We start from the raw sequence: 19,707 nt of genomic DNA on the forward strand, positions 1-19,707 counted from the left end.
TTCTATTATCTTCTAAACATGACTCCAGGAGTTTCAGATAACAGAATTTAAAACATGATGAAAATTATCAACCTTTTAATCTCTGATCTATCTGAAACACACCATCATGCTTGGCGGCCATCCGAATTGAAGGCTGAGAGAAATCGCATGAAACCACCTTCCAACATATGCAGCAAATGCTCCTATGATGACTCCTAGTAAGTTCAATCATTGTGGCAGGGGATTAAGTAATGCAATATATAAATTACAAAAATAATTATCACAGCTTAATATTTCTGAAATAAGTACTTTTAATGTATCGTGTACAATCCTGATTAATACGTAAAAGTACATCTCCAATATGTTCGTTAATAATAGAGTGACCATACAGTTAGTTTGCTTGGGGCATCACCTCATTTTATGCTTGTGTCCAAGCATAATGATTAATTATGCTTCCTTTACCTTTTCAAAGAGTCTTAGTATAAATTATACTTTATATACTTTATCAGTACACGAATGTCACAGGCCTTTTTGTTGCAAAGCTAGACCTGGCCCAATCTGACACCCTTGGGGTTTTTTTTGTGTGTGTTTTTGTTTTTGTTTTTTTTTCTTTGCTGGTGCATTTTTCTATATTCTGGGCTGGTTCCACCTGATTTACCTCCTTTGATAGCCAGTTTTCCTCTGCCCTTTCCTTTCCACTCCACAGGCCAAGTGTTCAGACGCTTTCCAATTTAGTGTGGTATATGATCATCATTGATGCAACAAGAAAAAAGAAATATAAATGTGGAGAAATTGGGAAGATTGTAGGTTGTAATAAATTGTTGCAAAATTCTCTCAAAACCCTTTTTGTGTTGTTCTTTTTTTTTTTTAAGTTTATTTATTTTGAGAGAGACAGAGACAATGCAAGTGGGGAAGGGCAGAAAGGGAAGGAGAGAGAAAGAATCCCAAGCTGGCTCTGCACTGCCAGATGTGGTGCTGGAACTCCTGAAGCGCAAGATAATGACCTGAGCTGAAACCAAGAGTCAGATGCTGAACCATCTGAGCCACCCAGGCACCCCACTCTTAAAATCCTTTCACTGTTCTACTTTCTGGCCAGGTATGGTAAATGAAAATCTCTTTGAATGTCTTGGGGCGCCTTGGTGGCTCAGTCGGTTGAGGGTCCAATTTTGTGATCTCACGGTCTGTGGGTTCGAGCCCCACCTCAGGCTCTGTGCTGACAGCTCAGAGCCTGGAGCCTGCTTTGGATTCTGTGTCTCCCTCTCTCTGCCCCTTCCACACTTGCGCTCTGTCTCTCTCTCTCAAAAAAAAAACAAACAAAAAAAACCCAAACAAACAAAAAAAACCAGAAACAAACAAAACGTTTAAAAAAATCTCTTTGAATGTCTCCCTTCACTTTTGTTTCTTAACACACATTTTCTTTTTTCTTACTATGCTTTCAGAGGGTCATGAACTATTCTTTCATCTGAGAGGGCTTCATTTTCTTCCAGTATATAAATCCACAATCAATATATAATCATATTCATCCTTTATTCTGACAGTGTTAGTTTTCTACTACTACATTACAAATTTTTATAAATGTAGTAGCTTCAAATGACACCCATTTACCATTGCAGTTTATAAGTCAGAAGTTTTGAATGGCTTAACTGGGTTCTGTACTTAGGGTCTCACAAGGCCAAAATCAAGGTGTCATCCAGGCTGTACTCATTTCTAATGTGTGGAAAAATACCAGCTTCCATGTTCTTTAGGTTGTTCTTTAGATACAATTCAGTTCCCTGCCTGTGCTTTAAAAGGGTAAACAGGGGAACCTGGGTAGCTCAGTTCATTGAGCATCAGACACTTGGTTTCAGCTCAGGTCATGATCTCACAGTTGGTGGGTTCCAGCCCTGCGTTGGGCTCTGAGCTGACAGCACAGAGCCTGCTTGGGATTCTCCCTCTCTCTTTCTCTCTGCACCTGCCCTGCTCACTCACTGTCAAAATAAATAAATAAACATTAAAAAAAATAAAGGGTGAATGGAGTTAGATCTCCAAGTCTTAAGGTAAACTGAAGGATTGTACTTACATCTGTGAAATCCCTCCACAGCAGTACCTAGGTTAATGTTCAATTAACCAGGGGACAAGAATCCTAGGAGTGTCATCTTTAGGATTCTGTGTGCCACACAGAATCATATTTCACTTGCATTTCTGAGAAAATGCCCATTACACGCTGAGCAGCAATTTATAACATAACTCAAACCATGATCAATTCTGGGTATTTCAAACCTGAACCTAATTTACATGCAATTACACACATTTAAGGCAATGCATGTATCTAATATGTTTGATAATTTCTTTTGCAAAAGTAGAAGTCCCATTAGACTGAGTGGGCAAGAGTACCCACTATCATCCTTGAATCTATTAAGGGCTTGGAATGGGACTTTGAATATGGTGAATACCCACACAATATATTTGAATTCACGTGAAGACTTACATTACTATTTCACTTAGAAAGTAAGATTTAAGGGGTGCCTGGGTGGCTCAGTCGGTTAAGCATCTGACTTCTGCTCAGGTCATTATCTTGTGGTCTGGTCCATGAATTTGATCCCCGCGTTGGGCTCTGTGCTGACAGCTCAGAGCCTGGAGCCTGCTTTGGATTCTGTGTCTCCCTCTTTCTCTGCCCCTCCCCTGCTCCGCTCGTGGTCTCTCTCTCAAAAATAAACATTTAAAAAAATAATTAAAATGTAAGATTTAAACAGGAAAAAAGGTAACTTCATTCTTTGCCTAGTCCAAAGGAATGTACATATCAAAATCCTGAATATGAAACCAGCATAATTTTTTGGTAGAAGAAATACAGTTCTAATCAAAAGGGTATTAAACTGGAGCGACTAATCTTAGTAATTTTTACCATCTCCAGTCTCTAAAATTCTCTGTGCTTTAGGTGCCATAATGCAAAAGAAAACGGACAACATCTATTTAATGAAAATTAAGCTACCTAAAAGAAACTGGCTTGACCTCTTCTTCTCACCCAATAAAAATGATTACTTCTGCTGAAATGTGGTTTGGAGAATGAACTGGTGTTTGGAAAGGGAAGTGTCTGGAGATTCTCACATGTACAGTGTCAACATAAAAGGGTTATTTAAGTATGTTTTAGTCTCTGAATATGTTTCTTCTTGGCAGTTGCTTTCTAGGTGGTCTGTATGCCTGTTTGACAATTTGCAAGCACATAAAATCAGAATTCTTCAGAAGTGTACAGGAGAATAAACCATCAGTCCAACCTGCTAAAAGATAGGACAAGAAAGTTTATTAACGATACAGAAGCACCTAAGTCGTAGCAACAGAAGACAGGGAGCGTCCAAGCTTACAGAACTGACAATCTGGTGGGGAAGGAGGCACACTCCCTCTCCTGAACAAGAGTTAGAAAAAGATTCATAGCTAAAAAACTCACATTGACCAACACGTACCTTTGCCAGTTCTATGTATTTACTAATTTTTTTTTTTATATTTTAGACTCCTTAGGCAGTTTCATGAAACACAAACACATACACACTCACACACATTAGCAATGACTGACTTCTCATCAATGATTATCAATCATTCCCATGTTAAGGCAGAATTTCTCCAGGCGTATTCTGCAGAATCCTGGGCTTCTATAGTATCTTTTCTAAGATCTTTTCAAGAGGTGCACAAGGTCAAAAGTGCCAACATTTGCAATGATGGTGCAAAAGCAACGGTAGGTAAAATTGCCTAGCACAAAAAAAGGCAGCGGCACCAAACTTCACTGTCAGCCATTTTATTTTTCACTGACACTCCCAACGGGAAAAATGACAATTTCACTTTAAAATGGCCTAGATGAAGCAGTCAAATGTATTAATTTTATTAAACGGAACTCCTGAGTATACACATCTTTTAATATTTCATAACAAAAAGGAAGTAGGATAAAGGATTCCTAATGCTGACTAAATTATGATGTTGTCTCTAGGAACAGGGCTGTGAGATGGCTTTAATTATGAGCTGAACGGACTTTGTTTTTCACTGAACACCATTTTTGCTTGAAAGAATGTCTGACAAACCTTGGTTATTCAGACTTGGGAATTTGGCTGACATTTACCCAAAAATGAACAAAATGAAACTGTCACTCCAAGGAAATGAATAGATAGAGCCACACACACACAATGAATATATCACCTAATATGATACATTTAATAGTGTCTATATGTGAATTTACCTATTTACCTATAGGGAAATGACAAAAATTCAAGCTTTTAAGTGAAATTAGAATAACGGACTTTTTAAAAAAGTAGTCTTTATGCCCAGTTTGGGGCTCGAACTCATGACTCCCCTGATCAAGAGTTACATTCTCTACTGACTGAGCTAGCCGGATGCCCCCTACTATTGGAAAACTTTTATCTGCCAGTGTGAGCTTGGTAGCTTCCCAAAACTTAAAAACTTTCCTGATGAGACTGATGCAGATATTGACAAACACGATTTTTTCATGTATATTGCATGGTGAAATGTGCCAACACTCAGAAGATCTGCCTAAAGAATGAACTAATATTCTCCAGTTGACCAATGCTAAAAAGCCTAGTCCCCATCCATTTTCCAAGTACCTATCTTTGTGAGGGCAGATTTTCCGGAAACATTTCAACCAAAATAACAAATAGCAACACCTTATAGGCAGAAGCAGGTATAAGATCCTTGCTGACTTTGACAAGTCAGATATAAAGAGGCTGACAAAAATACAAAAGCCACGTCTTCTATTTTTTGTTTTGAATAATGTAGTGAAATTTTATAAAAAGTACGTTCTTTATGCTAACGTTTGATGAGTTTATTGCTTAAAATGCTAACATTTGATGAGTTTATTGACTTAAAATATTTCAAGGAATTTCTCAGCTTTCGTTTCTAATATGGTGAGAATTGACAAATATGATTGACATTAAAAAGGCCCTTGGGACCTTCAATAATTCTCAAGAGTATAAATGGATGCTAAGACCAAAAAGTTTAAGAATAACTGGTTTATAGCATATATACAATTTAAGTATCTATAAAGAAGCTTCTAAAATTATTTTTTAGAAAACTTGTGGGAATCATCATAACTATTAACACAAATTCTCCAAATCTCTTAAACATTATAGCACATGTGAATGTTGAGAATATGAATTATGCGACCAAGTGAAGTTGTAGTGTGTGTAAAAATATATGCAACAATATTTTAAAACTCTTTCTGAAGTTCCATTTCTAGCAGCAATATATATATATACTATATATGGTATAATATATATAGTATTGACTACTGTATATAGTCTATATATATATATATAGTAATATAGTATATATATATAATATACTATATAGTGTATACTATATATATACTATAGTATACACTATATAGTATATAATATACTATATAATATACTATAATATAATATATTATAATATATATAATTACTATATATATATAGTAATGAGAGTGATTTTGTTTTATTATTTTTTAATGTTTATTTCTGAGACAGAGGGAGACAGACCACAAGTGGGGGAGGGGCAGAGAGAGAGAGAGAAAGACACAGAACCTGAAGAGGCACCAGGCTCTGAGCTGTCAGCACAGAGCCCGATGCAGGGCTCGAACCCACGAACCGTGAAATCATGACCTGAGCCGAAGTCAGACACTTAACCGATTGAGCCACCCAGGTGCCCCAAGAGTGATTTTAAAAAGTCTGATATTACCAAGTATACTTTTTAAAATCAGAACAAAAATCTACCATTCTTTCTGGAAATCCTAATAAAATCATGTTGCGGCTTCTGGGTCTGATTTCTAGTTTATATATGATATTTGGTTAAATATCTGGGTATTTGCCAAACTCACATCTAAAGGTGTTCAGCTTAAGTCACAACACTGAGACAAAGAGGGACTACTCAAGGTAAGACCTTGGAACTGAAACCTCTTCATAAAGTTATCTGTATATAAAGTGAGAAGGAGGGGATACCACTTTCCTTTCCGTCAACACAGTGAAAAAGTTGGTTAGGAAAACAAGTGCCCCCTGGCAAAAGGCAATGGCATAAAAACTTGTCTACTTTGACCCAGACTCTGTTTTTAAAAAAAGCCTTGCCTGAGAATATTCATAGTTGGCATATCTAAATTACAATACCTGCATGGTCTAAGGAATTGGAAATTAACTTAAATATGCCCAAGAAATTAACTTAAATACTTCTAAGGAATATGTGGAATAAAAATTATACCCTGAGAAAGGTTCCTCTTCTCCAGGCTACCCAGGATTCCCACAGATGAAAAATAAAAAAAAAAAAAATTAAGAAGTAACTCAAATACAAAATTATATAACCTATGAGTAACAAGGCATCATGAACAAGATTCAACAAAATTAGCAAATAGGTCTAGAACCACAAGAACTTCAGTAACAGAATTATTAGTTTAAGTCAATGTTCACAAGTACACTTTTAATGATTTAGACCTAAAAGAAGAGAATGAACACATGAAGAAGGCTCAATATATTATCAAAATGCCATAGCAGGCAGAGAAAAAAAAAAAAAGAATGAATTCAAACAGGATGTTTAGAAATAAAAAGAGGTATTGGAATAAAAAAAAAAAACCTTGATATTTAACAGATGAAATTGTTAAAAAATACATGAAGAAAACAGAAAGTTGGTATAAACTGAGAAACACAGAAGAAAAAGTTATCTAGAACACAGCACAGAAGGACAAAGATGGATTTGAAGACAGAAGAGAGAGAGGGAAATCGGAACCAGAAGTTGCAACATGATTTTATTAGGATTTTATTAGGATAGAAGGGATGGTAGATTTTTGTTCTGATTTTAAAAGGTACACTTGGTAATATCAGACTTTTTAAAATCACTCTCATTGGCAGAAATCTCCCTGTAATCTGAATGTACATCTCTCTTACTACTAATGACGTTGACATCCTTTCTTTCCTTCCTTCCTTCCTTCCTTCCTTCCTTCCTTCCTTCCTTCCTTCCTCCCTTCCTCCCTCCCTTGCAATTCACCCTTGATGTATTCATGTATTCTGTTCTAAAAATGGCTGTTAGAGTCTTTGGTCCTTTTTGGCACATCTACAGCTTGTTTATTTCTTACTCACTGATTTAAAGATGTTGTTTTTATATTCTGGATTCTAATACTTTATTGATTATGTGTGTTGCAAATACTATACATACATCACTCAATCCAAGATTCCCATTTCACTTGTGATTTGTCTTATAACCAATAATGTCTCACAGTTAAGAATTTATTGCATAGGGTTTTTTTCTCCCTCTTCAGTGGCACACTATATAATGGTATGTCTTAAAATCAATGACAATAAAGGCACCCTAAAATCCATGAAATGTGGTTATCTTTTGCCTCATAGAAACCTGTTTTTTTTTCCATTGTCATTATGATACATTTTGATATACAGTATTTTCAAATTCAAATATAGTTGAATTTATCAAGCATTTCCTTTATAATTAGCATTTGTGTGTCCTTTTAAAAAAATCTGTCCCTAACTCAAAAATATGAAATGAATTTTCTATACTTTCTCTTCTAATTTTTTATAAATTTAAACCATGTGATTCAATTCAACTCTTCTCAATGTGAATAAATGTCTTAACATCATGTGTCTCCTCTCCCAGTGTTCTGTTTTATTTATCAATTTCGCAAACGTGTGCCATGGCCTGGTCTTATTTATTATATACTATACTTAATATGTGATGGAGCATACTCCCCTTCCATATTCTTTGTTCACTAGTGTCTTGGCAATTCTTAGGCCTATGCTCCTCTATAACATTTAGAATCAGCCTGTCGATTTTCCTCCAAAACTCCTTTTACAATTTTAATGGAAATACATTCTATCAATAGGTCAGTTTGAGGGAAATGGCATTGGTACCATCTTTAGTCTTTCATACCACGAGTACAGTTCATTTCTTCATTGAGTTGTGCCTTCATGATTGAATTACAAAATAGCTCAACAATTTTCTCCATATGTCCTATGTATTTTGTTATTAGACACATTCCAAAGAATTTTATTTTTTCCATATATTTAATAGAATTTTTGAATTAAATGTTTCACTGCCGATTGCTGCCTTATAAAACGTAATTCGTTACTGAATATGCCTTTGATATCTAACCACCTTACTCTCTTGTTAATTTTAATAACATAATTACATATTCCTTGTTTTTTTTTTAAATGCAGACAATCATAATGTCCACTTCATTTCAAGGCCTAAAATTTCTAATGCATTGTTGAATAGAAACAGTGATAACAAAATCTTCTCCTTGTTTCTGATTTTAAAAGGAATGCTTCCAATGCTTCACTATTTTTGAAAAGATGTTTATGTATTTTGTATAAATATCTTTAACTGAGTTAATAAAGTTTCTACTTTGTTCTATTTTCCAACAGTTTTTATCATGAATGTGTTTTGAGTTGTAGGAAAGACATTTTCTTTATCCATTGTGATGATCATATGGTTTTTATCTTTAATTGTATTACATAGTTACATTTTAAGATTTTCTAATGTTAAACTACTGCTGCATTTCTGGAATAAATCTCAAATAAAATAACCCTACTTGGTTATTTAAAAATACATTGTGAGATAATATCTGCTAATATTTGGTTTAGAATTCATTTCCTTCCTAAGTGAGAAAAGCTTATTGTTTTTCTTTCTTACACTGTCTACTTTAGGATTTGGTAGGAAACTTATATGGTTTTAATTTACCTTTTTCTATTCTGTAAAATAGTATAATATTGGAATGGTCTGTTCTTTGTAATGTAGTAGAAATCATCTGTAAAATCCTCAAGGCTCAGTATTATCCTGGAAAGATTTTAAAGAACTGATTAGATTTCTTTCACTGTTCATAGATGATAGACTATTTTTTCATCTAGTCTGTCAGCTAGAAATGGTATCTATTCAGGTTTCTTAGTATAGCCCTAGTTTGTTGCTCTTTGTATATATTTATATATTCTGATGCAAATTTCTTCTTTTTATCTAATCCTAAAATCATTACCAGTTCTTAAAACAGTCTATAAAGATTTGAGAGCACCAAATTTCTGAATTCCTTCTCTATAAGTCATGAGAGGAGGTAATTAGTTATTAGAAAGTGTATTGTTTTTCTAAGGCTGCTGTAATAAATTACCACAAATTTAGTGGCTTAAAACACTCAAATTTATTATCTTACAATTCTCTATACTAGAAGTTTGGCCCAGAAGTCATCAGCTAACATCAAGGTATCACAAGGCTCTCTGTGCACCTTTGCGGAAGCTCCTGGGGAGAATCCATTTCTGTGTTTTTTCCAGATACGAGAAGCTGGTGATATTTCATTGCGGGCCCCATCCCTCCAGCTTCAAAAGCAGTAATGATGAGTTGAAACCTTCACATTACATCTCTCTGGGCCTATCTTCAGTAATAATCACATCTCCCCTTGACTCACCTCCTCTGCTTGCCTCTTCAGTCTTTAAGGACCCTTGCGATTACTTTGGGCATACCAAGACAGGCCAGGATAATCTCGTTCCTATTTTAAGTTCCTCTTATTTTAGTTGATGGGCAGCCTTAATTCCATCTGCAACCTTCATTTCCCTATGTAATGGAACCCAACATATTCCCAGGCTCCAGGGACTGGGACATGTATGTCTTTGGGGGCCATTATCCTGCCTGCCACAGAAAGTAACAACCTCACTAGCAATGCCAGAGGATAAAGAATTGCCACTCACATCCATAACTGTACATTATATCTCCCAACATTTAAGGATATCACAGACTTTGCCCAACCTCAGATTTAAAAAATTCTAAATTATACTGACAACACTTTGAATAGGTCTCAGGTTACAAACTGAATTTCAATTTCAGGAATGCTAAAAGGTGACACACATATGCTTGAGAGTTGATATTTTGTTGATCAAAACCTTTAATAGAATTTTTTTTTCTTCCAGTTTCTATATACCTACCTACCAATCTACCACCATCTGCGTGACAAAAATCAACAGGAAAAAGTGACTGAAGGGATGGTAAAGCAACTTTTACTTTTTATCCTCTAAACAGCTTTTCAGATATAAGTTTAATAAATAGGTACAACTTATCAAATGAAGCATTTATTTATAAATATCCCACAACACAGATACAGCCCAACACATTTAAGATGTACACATCTTTTGCATCAGCAAATGAGCAAAACATCCTACTGTTTCAAAGTTAAAATGCTGATAAATAAATTCTTTCCAAGTCTATATTTTCCATTTTTAAATACATTCTAATTTATACAATTTTGTTCTATAACTTCATGCAAAGTTACTTTTCTCACTTTCAGTCTTCTAGTTGTACTGCCCTCTGTTATAGAAACACATCACATCACAGAAGAAAGCTGACTCATTATTCTAAGATCTGAGGCAGAGGCCAGGAGCACCACTTACTAACAGTGATGCTGGACCAATTTGCAACCCCTCGGCAAGGGAATAAAAGGGTGTGAGAGAAACTAGTGCAGACTGAATGCCAATTAAAAACTAGCTGCCTATGGGGCGCCTGGGTGGCTCAGTTGGTTGAGTGTCCAGCTCTTGATTTCAGCTTAGATGATGGGATCCCAGGGTCATGGGGACTAAGCCCCCTGTCAGGCTCTTCAATGAGTGTGGAGCCTGCTTGAGATACTGTCTCTTTCTGCCTCTCTCTTTCTCTCTCCCTCTGCCCCTCTCCTCCCCTTGCATTCTCTCTCTCAAAAACAAAAAACAAGCTGTCTTTGCAAATGTGACAGTTTCACATTCTTTGAGGTCAACAATATAGCTTCCATTATAAAGGTGAGGAATCCAAACCTTCAATGTGTTAAATAATGTGCCCCCATCCCTGTAAGTAATAGAGAGCAGAGGTCTGGTTTAAATCTAGGTGTCTGCAAGGCACTTGGGTGGCGCAGTCAGCTAAGCATCTGACTTCCGCTCAGGTCATGATCCTGCAGTTCTTGAGTTTGAGCCCGCATCAGGCTCTGTGCTGACACCTCAGGGCCTGGAGTCTGCTTCGGATTCTGTGTCTCCCTCTCTCTCTGCCCATCCCTGCTCACACTCTGTCTCTCTCTCTCTCAAAAATAAACATTAAATAAAATTTAAATCTTCGTGTCTGATTTCAAAATCCATACTCTATTTTATTTCAGTGTTTCCTTCACCTGTGAAGTAATAATGATAATAAAACTAGAGAATTCAGATTTTGAAGAAATTAAACAAAATAACGTCCACTGAAGTGTTGCTCAACTTACAAGGTATAGTGTAAGTCTAACCATTGTTTTTAAAATACAGGTATTTCTCTTCATTTATAACTCAAGTTAATACTATAAATTCAAAGCTTTTAACTGCTGTCTCTTACTATACCTACTGGGAGATTAGGTGAAAATGTCATCTTCATGTGATCATTCAGGCCCGTATTATCCAAACTAATAGATACAAAATCCATTTCCTTTCTTCTTCCTCTCTTACAATATTTTCATTCCATAGTACCCAAAGTGAAATGGGCTGCCTTCACATCAGTAATAGATAGAAGAAGCAAGAAGGTATGATTCACTGATGTAACAAAAGCGCCCGACAAAAATATAGCCCATAATATTACATACGGAGATTTTTCAATGTGGGTCAATAAACATTTTATTGATAAGCCCTAATATCTTTTTTTGTTGTTACACTAGAGATAGAGAGCTGTTAAGACAACCTGCAAGCTAAAGATGCTTCTTTAACTCTGGGAACAATTCATAAAGGAATTTTAATGCACCCTCTTAATAACCATGGAAATCATTAATATTGCCCCATATTTTTCTTTCCTTATAAACGAGTATATGAGTATCAGGGAAAATCTATGTCTTATGCCATAAGCTACAGAAGTAAAAAGCTTAAATTGGCTTAAACAATAAAGAAACTTACTGGCTCACACATTTGGAAGCCCAGAGTTTAGACTGGGCCCTAGGTTGAACAATTCAGTGATTCAACAGTGTTATCAAGGAGGCCCCAAGAATCTAAGTACTCAGGAATACACAGAGATCTCAGGAAGGGTATTGGACCTTCCACATCCTATGTATTTAGAACCAGTTTCTACCACGCTCTTAATGGACAGGTTGAATACAAAGGGGGACTGATTACACCACTTCCCTGATGAAGCATACACATTTTGTCCAAACACATCAAGATACTTCCTTATTCAAATATGCTTTAAACCAGAAAATAAGTTTCATAGATAATATATATCATGAATATGCATGATATTTTCAACTAGCAGATTTACCAAGATGTGAAACAGTCATAATAAAAAATAAATTGCTTTGGGGCACCTGGGTGGCTCAGTTGATTAAGCATTGGACTCTTGATTTGGGCTCAGGTCATGATCTCACGGTTCCTGAGATTGAGCCCTGTGTCGGGTTTTGGGCTGACAGTGTGGAGCCTACTTGGGATTCTCTCTCTCTCTCTCTCTCTCTCTCTCTCTCTTTCTCTCTCTCTCTGTGTGTCCCTCTTTGTCCCCTCTCAAAATAAATAAATAAATATTAAAAAAAAAAAAAAACAAGAAAGAAATTGCTTTGCCTCACGTTAGCATGGCTTCCTTAGTCTGTGTGCAAGTTATAAAAAGGCGGATAGCATGTATAATTACGGGAGATACTTCCCAGCTCTCAGGTGCTTGAATGAGGCCACAAGTTGATCTGCTACATTAAAGAAGGCTTAGGGGCAATATAGTTGTGCAAGTAGAGGTAAAGGTAATTATCTTGATACAGGCTTCGCTGTAATCAAAATCTTCTGTAGTTAGGTTGATTAAAACTATGCATCCAGATTCATTTTCTGGAGATTCAAACAAGAGGAGAAGAAAACTGCAGGAAGCAGGAAAATCGTCTCTAAATCATTCAGCTTTTCCTTAGGTGTCTAGCTCTTTTTTATGCTATGGCCTCTTCTATGCCAAACAATTTTTTGATTCCATCATTATCTGCCTAACACTATTACGACTATTTTCCACTTACTATCGCAGATTTAATCATATGAGGTTGATGAGAACTTATGATGAGTACTTAATGATGGAACTACTTAAACATTATTTTTTAAAATACATGATCCCCTTTATTCTTTTTTCCCTTTTCAAATTGCTCATCTTACAAAGAACATATGACATGTCAAAGATAGTTAAGTTAAATTATGTCCTACTCTACAGAAATAAAGCCCACATTCTATGTCAAAACCAGATTGGACTCTTAACCATACCTTACCAATAATGCCTTATTATATACAGCTACATGACTTAAAACTAATATATATAGTTATATATTTATATATAGTTTTACATAAGGATAAGTAAATTATGTAGATGCATTTATTCTCTCAAAATTAAGAACTGTGGTTTCATGGATTCTATTGGCTGTGTAGTTATGTTTTAGGAATTTTAGATGTCGAGGACAAAATATAAAAAATTTACTACTCTCGGTACAGAAAATCCTCATTAGTTGGGCAAATGAGATGGGGTTTCCCTGATACAGTCTGCAAAGAACTTCAAGCATTTATAACTCAAAAAAGATCCACTAGCCTGAAAAAGGTCAATCATATTGACATGAATATATTTTGCCTTGATATAGCAGTAATAATAGAATTTTACTGAATTCTATTCATGTATACATCTTTGTGAAAATAAGAAAAAAGAACTCATGTTATTCCTAAAGCATTGTTTAAAATGTTTCTGCAGTATACGGTGTATATATGTCTTTAAGCTGTTTCGTTAATAACTGAAGTGTTGACAAATGATTAAACACAAAGGTTGGAAATACATACCTGTGACATTCTAAACACACTCTTTTAAAACCAACACTCTCAAACAATTTCCTATGCTAAGACAAATGATGTGTTAAAGGTCCCCAGAATGCCTCAAAAGTATAAAATTTTTTACATACACTTACCAACTGTATCACATGGTTCATCTTTGTGAACACAGAAATCTTTCCTAGAAAGGAAATAGAAAATGGAAGTAAAATCAGCTTTTCCACAATTGACAGATTATGTGACTCATTTTTAATAATTACATGAACAAATAAACACACATTTTTTCTCCAAGAATTTACTAGGACTAAGATTAACTAATTTTAATTCTAACAAAATATGAGAATTCTTAAATTTTAATGATGCATCTTTACCTCATATAATCCTGAAACATGCTATCTTATTTCATAAAAAAATATCTCAAAAATAAAATTCTATCTTGTTTTGAATTTTACAGGATTTAACTTTTTTATTATAAAAATGTATATGTGATATTGGGACATGGCTGTCCCTCTCGCAAAAATAAATAAACATTAAAAAAAATTTTTAAGGCGTGAGGAAATTAATATTTTTACACAGGTAAGATCTAACCATGAGTAATATCCTATAATTTGCTATTTGACCACTGTATCTCAAAGAGCATTCCATAAATTATGAGCTTTAGATGCAAAGCATATGAAAGCACAATTTTATCTACCTTTTACTAGCTATGTGACCTTAGGCAATTTACTGAACCTTCTTGTGCCTCTGTCATCTAAAAAAGGGGGAGGTAAAAATGATAGCTATCTACCATGTAGGTTTGTAGTACAGGATAGATGATTTAACACATAAAAACATTTATTTTTTTTTAATGTTTATTTATTTGAGAGACAGAGAGAGAGAGAGAGAGCGAGCGCATCAGCAGAAAAGGGGCAGACAGAGAGGGAGACAAAAAATCTGAAGCAGGCTCCAGGCTCTGAGGTCCAAGCTGCCAGCCCAGAGCCCAAGGCAGGGCTCAAACCCATGAACTTGAACTTAAGCCAGATGCTTAACCGACTGAACCATCCAGGCACCCCAACACATATAAGACATTTAAAAGTGAGTTCAGTGAATGGGTTGGATGAGTTAACACACAGAAAACCTTGAAAACAATGCCAATCACCTAGTAAGCTCTCAAAACTTAGTTGTTGACATCTTTGTTGTCTTTTGTTGTTCTTGGTATTTCTGTACTATAATTTAAGCAATCTACTGATGAATGTTTAGTTTCTATAGAATTTTTACTATTACAAACAATACAATAATTAGTCTTTGTGTGTATGGAAGGGAGAAATGTTTTTTTTTTAATTCCTCTGTCATAGCCATCTGAATGCCATCTCTAAATGAAAAATGATTTATAAAAATTAAGTGCAACACTCCTATCAATTTCACCGACACCTACATTGAAACGATAATGGTTAGTTTTCAATTCACATTTTGCTCAGCCCACCAGCAGCATCTGTAACTTAATATTTATGTGTAGTTTTGTTAATGTACCATGCATATTTAAAATGTAAAGAAATAAGGGGTGCCTGGGTGGCTCAGTCAGTCAAGGGTCCTACTCTTGATTTCAGCTCAGGTCATGATCTCACACCTCTTGAGTTTGAGCCCCATGATGGACTCTGAGCTAGCAATGTGAACCCTGCTCGGGATTCATTCTTTCATTCTTTCTTCCTTTCTTTCTTTCTTTCTTTCTTTCTTTCTTTCTTTCTTTCTTTCTTTCTTTCTCTTTCTTTCTTTCTTTCTTTCTTTCTTTCTTTCTTTCTTTCTTTCTTTCTTTCTTTTTCTTTCCTTCCTTCCTTCCTTCTTTCTTCTTTCTTTCTCTCTCTCTCTCTCTCTCTCTCTCTCCCTCTCTCCACCCCTCTCCTGCTCTCTCTCTTAAAGTAAATAAATAAACATTAAAAAATAAAATGTAAAGAAATAAACAAAAAAAAATATTCTTAAATACAGAGAACTGGTGGTTTCAAGAGGGGAGGTGGGTGGGAGACGAAATAGGTGAAAGGGAGTAAGAGTACATGTATCATGATGAGCACTGAGTAAGGTATAGGATTGCTGAATCACTAACTTGTACACCTGAAACTAATATAACAATGTGTGTTAACTATCCTGGAATCAAAACTTGAAAAAAATGTTTATTCTCAAATTGTTTGGGGACAAGCTATACATGCCCATTAGATCTAGCTAACAAATTCTGATACATAATGGCTTAAGAGGGGAGACTGGGTGGCTCAATCAGTTAAGCATCCAACTTCGGCACAGGTCATGATCTCGTGGTCCATGAGTTCGAGCTCTGTGTCCAGCTCTGTGCTCAGAGCTCAGAGCCTGGAGCCTGCTTCGGGTTCTGTGTCTCCCTCTCTTTCTGCCCCACCTCCACTTGCACTCAAAAGTGAACATTAAAAAAATAGAATAAAATAAAATAGCTTAAGAAAATGAGAAATTCTGAATTTATTTTTAAATTTGTTCATGAAAAAGAGATGTTAAAATTCCACTGTGGTTATAAATTTGTTTCCTTGTGATTCTAATTTTTGCCTTACAATGAAACTAAGTTATCTCTGAACTTTTATAACTTATTTTGATTTAGTTTTTACTATTGAATGGAATTGTAAATGGAATGGAATGGAATTGAATGGAAATCCTACTTATCCTAATATTTTCCCTGTTAAAGTCTATTTTGTCTGATATTAACAAAAATTAATATATTAGTAATACATTAATATTTGCCTGGTATATCTTTTTTCTTTACTTTCAGCTTTCATTTTCTCTAAGTCTCTTATAAACAGCATATGGTTAAAATTATAAAACCTGTTTATATAATCTATTTATTTATTTTTTAATATTTTTTAACGTTTATTTATTTTTGAGACAGAGAGAGAGCATGAACAGGGGAGGGTCAGAGAAGGAGGGAGACACAGAATCTGAAACAGGCTCCAGGCTCTGAGCTGTCAGCACAGAGCCCGATGTGGGGCTCGAACCCACGGACTGCGAGATCGTGACCTGAGCTGAAGTTGGACACTTAACCGACTGAGCCACCCAGGCGCCCCTATATAATCTCTTTATAAGTGAATTTAATACTTTAGTATGGATGTATTTGGATTTTTCTCTTATTTGTGAATTCTATGTCCCAAGTTATATCTCTTTTCTCTTGTTTTTCTTTCTTCCTATCTAGTTTTATTTTCCTATATCTTCTGTCTGCCATTGCTTGAAAAGTAACATTAGGTTAGGTTCAATATATGGTTACTTTTACTTTTAAAATACATTGTATTAGTTCCCTATTGCTGTTGTAACAAATTCCACAAATATAGTGATTTAACATAAATGTATTATTTTACAGTTTCAAAGTCCAAAGTCTAGAGTTCACTGGGATAAAATAAAAGTAGAGGCAATACTGTGTTCCTTCTGGAATCCCTAGGTGAGATTATGTTTCCTTGCCTTTTCTAGCTTCTACAGACTGCCTGTATTTCTTGACTCACAATTCCCTTCTATCTTCAAATCTGGCAATGGCATCACTTCATCACTACCACCCTAACATCTCTTTCTCTGACTCTCTTGCCTCCCTCTTTCCCTATAACTTGTGATTGCCCTAGGCTCCCCCAGATAATCCAGGATAATCTCCCAATCTCAAAATCCTTAACATAATCACATCTGCAAAGTCCTGTTGCCATATAAGATAACATAGTCACACTGTCTGTGGATTAGAACACAGACATTATTCTATGTGCCACATTCAATTTAAATTTCTTTTTTTTTAAATTTTTTTTTACGTTTATTTATTTTTGAGACAGAGAGAGACAGAGCATGAACGGGGGAGGGTCACAGAGAGGGAGACACAGAATCTGAAACAGGCTCCAGGCTCCGAGCTGTCAGCACAGAGCCCGACGCGGGGCTTGAACTCACAGACCGCGAGATCATGACCTGAGCTGAAGTTGGCCGCTTAACCGACTGAGCCACCCAGGCGCCCCTCAATTGAAATTTCTACAGTTAAAAATTATCTTCAGTGCCCTCCTGAAAAAAGGACATCATAATGCTTTTAATTCAACTGTTCCCTTCAATCCTTCATATTATTTTTATCTGATATTATAATTCTATCTCAATTTTTAAAATCACAAGTTAGATCGGCTACACCATTAATGCTTCTTTAGATTTGCCCCTGTATTTATCAATTTATTTTCTCAATAATATCTTGTATCATTACTTTCTAGAGAGCTTGTTATTCTGCAAGTACATTGTTCAGTATCTCCTTCGGTGAGGATCTATGAATAATAAACTGATCCAGACTTTGTTTCCTGTGTATTTAGTTATAATGGAACAGTGTCTAAGTGCAGAATTTTAAGTTAACTTTACAGAATTCAGCACATGAAAAATATTATTTCATTTATTTCTAGTATTCATAAATACAGAATAGAAGTCAGCATGCATTTGGTTTCTGGTTAAATTTTATTGAGATATGATTGGCATATAACATGGTTTTTGGTTAATTTTAGGATTTCTTTATGTCTTTGTAGATGTGCAGTCTCACCTAGATGTTTCTAGGTACTGATTTTGACTTTATTTATCTTCTTTGGTCCTTGGTGTTTTCCAATTTGAAGATCCTATGACACATAAAAATTCTTAGCATTATCTATGTAGGTATTCCTCTCACATTCTCTCTATTATGCTAGAATACCTTTAGGTCTTTAAATGTATTTTTGTTCTTTTCATTCTAATGTCTGTAACTCTCAAGAACTCTTTTGTAATTCCATCTGTTAACCACTCAAGGCAGCCTTCTGGAAACATCCTACAGATATATCATCCAATCCACTAGTACTCTCTTCAGCTGCATCTAATCTGCTCTTCAACTCAGATAGTGAGATTTTAAGTATAAGTACCTTTCTTTTATAGTTGTTTTATTTTCCTCAATTTTCAAATCAACTTCTTCCCCCTCAAACAATTTATTCTCACATTTTGATTTTTTTGGTGTTTTTAATCCTGTGAACAGGTTTTTTTTGTGTTGTTTTTTTTTTTTTTTAATCCCAGCTTTTTAAATTAGTCTTTACTGGGACTCCTGGCTCTTATCATGAAAGATGCTGTCATTTTGTGTTGTTGTTATTTGTGTTTAATATTTATTCATTTTTGAGAGAGAGACAGACAGACAGAACATGAGCAGGGGAGGGGCAGAGACAGAGGGAGACACAGATTACAAAGCAGGCTCCAGGCTCTGAGCTGTCAGCACAGAGCCTGACACAGGGCTCAAACTCATGAACCATGAGATCATGACCTGAGCTGAAGTCGAATACTTAACCAACTGAGCCATCCAGGCACCCCATGTCATTTTGTGTTTTGAAATTCTATGGTGAACTAATTTAGTTGCACTCTATTTGCCTTACCTTGTGCGGTGTAAGTCAAGAAAGGGACCCTTCAGAGTAGTGTTGTGCATGTTTTCAACAAGGGTTTCAATGTGGAAATCATATTTGTGGTACCAAATCCCCAGAGGAGCTGGTTTTTTCCTAACTTGCGGTCATGGCTGAGCTGGAATGCTTCTTGTCGACAGCCTGCACTCTTTTGCTGAGCTTCTACCAGATCATACTTTAGTCAAAGGTGTAGTTATCTAAGGGTTCTGGCCTATATGCAATCATTTCAGCTCCACTGCCACACTCGCAAAGCCTCAAAGTATTCTCTTCATCTGGGAGTTAAATCCAAGAACCGAGAGGTTTAGGTCCAAATAACTCCTCCCAGGGAAACGATCACTTTACCTCAGAAGCTCTCTTTTGTGTTTTGCTTTTGTGTGTGTGTGTGTGTGTGTGTGTGTGTGTGTGTATGTGTGTGTATGTGTGTGTGTGTGTTTTTTTTATGTATTTGTTTTTGCCACAGCCTTTAATTTTTTGGCTCATCTGTATGTATAAAAGGATTTTTATTCTATTTTTTCTACAATTCCAAGATGTCTATAATGGGAACATCTCAAGATTATCTAGCCAGATTATCACATAATTAAAGGAATGGAATATAATTT

The 19,707-nt window shown here is 35.5% G+C and overlaps 1 protein-coding gene across 5 annotated transcripts in view; it reads right to left on the reverse strand.

Moving 5' to 3' along the window:
* Positions 1 to 19,707, reverse strand: part of ADAMTS19 (ADAM metallopeptidase with thrombospondin type 1 motif 19) — a 237,443-nt gene that overhangs the window by 149,110 nt on the left and 68,626 nt on the right. For all 5 annotated transcript variants that reach the window (XM_019422109.2, XM_053907517.1, XM_053907518.1 and 2 more), the window contains one exon: positions 13,847 to 13,890. In XM_019422109.2, the coding sequence (XP_019277654.1) occupies positions 13,847 to 13,890 (44 nt within the window). The remainder of the gene's footprint in view (positions 1 to 13,846; positions 13,891 to 19,707) is intronic.

Source organism: Panthera pardus, unplaced genomic scaffold (assembly GCF_024362965.1).
Source record: "Panthera pardus isolate Hobbes unplaced genomic scaffold, ASM2436296v1 HiC_scaffold_2, whole genome shotgun sequence".
NCBI classification, from domain to species: Eukaryota; Metazoa; Chordata; class Mammalia; order Carnivora; family Felidae; genus Panthera; species Panthera pardus.